This window comes from Diabrotica undecimpunctata, chromosome 2 (genome assembly GCF_040954645.1).
Source record: "Diabrotica undecimpunctata isolate CICGRU chromosome 2, icDiaUnde3, whole genome shotgun sequence".
Lineage (NCBI taxonomy): Eukaryota > Metazoa > Arthropoda > Insecta > Coleoptera > Chrysomelidae > Diabrotica > Diabrotica undecimpunctata.
The window spans coordinates 166,919,315-166,921,942 of NC_092804.1; the positions used below are offsets into that span (position 1 = coordinate 166,919,315).

Sequence of the window (2,628 nt, forward strand, 5' to 3'; positions counted from 1 at the left end):
GAAAGACGAAATGTTGAAATGCAATAGTGGCACAACTCAAAATTAAGGATTAAATTTAAAAGTCTGCATTAAAATTCATTAAAGGCTACTGAACGCTCTTCCAAATACACCAAAATTTATTTTTTTCAAAAATCCCAATCCATGTGATAAAACAAATAAGAGAAAATTATTGGCACAGAAACTTTAAACGCCTGTTTTGAAAAACTACCAGTTTTTGTGTGGTGTCACTATTACATACAGCCTTCTTTCAGTTCTCCTGCACCAAAGTTTTCTTATTTACTTTAAAAAATGTTTTTTTTTTTCATCCCAACAGAATTTCTGAAATCAACCGAATGATTTCTGCTATCGTCGAGAATCTAATAGAATGTTTTTATCTTACGTGTTTCCATAGAGTTTTTTATAACTGTTTAGAATGTCGGTTAGGATGTTTGTGATGGACACATTTTCTGTTTTTGGTCTTATATTACCAAGCGAGAGAGTTTAAAACTTTGAAGCGGCTGTCACGGAGAAATGTCTCGGATTAAAAGTTTCATATCAAGGGAATTCTTTAAGTTGTCATGTAATATGGATGTATTTGCTTTAGTTTTTACGCGTTTCCTTTCTACTCAGCCGCATCGTGTTATTTAATATTTAACTTTTTTTCTTATACAAGTGTAACAAGTTTTTGGTATGTTTAACTTTCAAGAACTGTTAGTTTTTTATTGCAGCTTACAAAATTATTATGCTTAAATATTATTATAAAACTACTACACACTGACTCCTTAAAAAACTTTTAACTAAAGAAGGATATAGTCAAATATTGCATACAATATAGGGTAGACTCGCCTATATTGGACCAGCTCCTAAATTGGACCCTTGCAAATTTGAGCGAACCGACAACTAGTGGTGCTATCCATTAATACCAACTAGGACTACATCCCGAAAACTGTTAGAAAATATTAGTGTTTTCGCGATTATTTAACTTCCGATACAAAGATACTACTACTTACCGTTCAAGTAAGTAATCACAACATTTATAATATTTTTATTTCTCAAGAATCATTAAAGAGGCCATAGTTTAGGGATTATTTTCGTGACCAAACCTATAAATTGGTAAAACCCGTTTTACAGTCCCATTTAGATCTTGATAGATTTATTTTTTATTTCAGAATGTTATCACGTAGTAAATACAGCAATTGGAGCACAATAGATTTAAGCAGTGCTATTTCTGCTTTTCGTAAGGTTCTTATGGGCTTAATGAATGTGAAAGGTTATTTAATGTACCTAAAGCAACACTAAAAAGACATTTCGAAGAAAAAAACAAACGGGAAAATAATGAAATTACAAAGATGGTACAAGCAGGTTTTCTGTAGTTAATAAAGAAGTTGAAGCAGAATTGGCTAAACATATTTTGATTTTTGAAGACCGAATGTTCAGGATGGGCATATAAGACGTCCGCAAACTAGCATTTGAATTGGCAACAAGAAATAATTTGAAACACAATTTCAACACAAATAAAAGTATGGCAGGTAAGAAGTGGTATTATGGCTTCATGCCAAGACATAAAGAAATATCGTCACGGCAGCCGGAGAAAACATGAATGGCAAGGGCTGCAGGATTTAACAAAGCATAAGTTGATAAATTCTATGAACTTTTACAAAGAATTTGTGAAGAGAAAAAAATTAACGTTACACGCATGTTCAACGTCCATGAGACAGGCTGCTCAACCGTACAACGGTTCAGCAGCCAGTCGGAAAATGTCAGAAAATATTAACCAAGAAGAGAAAACATCAAATTGGGAGCATTTTTAGTGGAGAAAGGGGGTAAATACTACTGTGGTTGGTTGTGTTAGTGCAGCAGGGCAGTTTGTACCACCCATGATAATTTTTAAGAGCAAACATTTTCAACAGGAACTATCATTAGGTGCTCCGCCTGGAAGCATTGTCTCTATTAGCGATACTAAATATATCAGTAGCGATATTTTTGTGACATGGCTTAATCATTTTATTAAAACAGTTAAGCCAAGTCCTGAGGCTACTGTTATGGTATTTTTGGACGGCCACAGCACCCACAGTAAAAACCTAAAAGCTTTACAAATTGCCAGTCATAATGGAATTAGGTTATTGCAGTTACCAAGTTACACCACACACAGGCTTCAACCGTTAGATGTTGAATTCTTCAGAGCATTTCAAAATGCTTCTGAATAATTTATTCAAAAATGGTTGCAGAATAATGTGGGTCGAACTGTATAAATGTTTCAGGTTTCTGGGATAATTGGAGAGGCTTATGGACTTGTTGCAACAGTTAAAAATGCACAGAACGCTTTTCATGCTAGTGGAATTTGGCCTATAAATGAAAATATTTTTAAAAAAACTGATTTTGCAGCTTCAAGAATGTTTGATACTGCATCAAACTCTAACCACGAATCTCAACAGGAAGCATCCTCTTCTGAAGGAGATGATATTCCTTTGGCAGAACAAACGAAAAGAGAAGATTAGGATTAATAATATTACATGACAATACAGATTTTATACATTTAGGTTAAGTTTATCAGTTACAAAACGTTGAATATTGGTTTAAGTGTATGTTAATACATATTTTTTAACACGTTCCTCATGTTTAAATATAGGTTTTAACATCTGCCCAATT

At 33.4% G+C, this 2,628-nt stretch overlaps 1 protein-coding gene across 1 annotated transcript; it reads left to right on the forward strand.

The window, feature by feature from the left end:
• The first annotated feature begins 1,856 nt into the window (after positions 1-1,856).
• Positions 1,857-2,186, forward strand: LOC140433984 (uncharacterized). Its single transcript, XM_072521953.1, has one exon. It carries the CDS (start codon positions 1,857-1,859, stop codon positions 2,184-2,186), a length of 330 nt encoding a protein of 109 aa, XP_072378054.1.
• The last annotated feature ends 442 nt before the right edge of the window (positions 2,187-2,628 follow it).

Bases quoted from the DNA above. Each gene is read 5' to 3' on its own strand.
- LOC140433984 (XM_072521953.1), top strand. From the start codon at position 1,857: ATGATAATTTTTAAGAGCAAACATTTTCAACAGGAACTATCATTAGGT.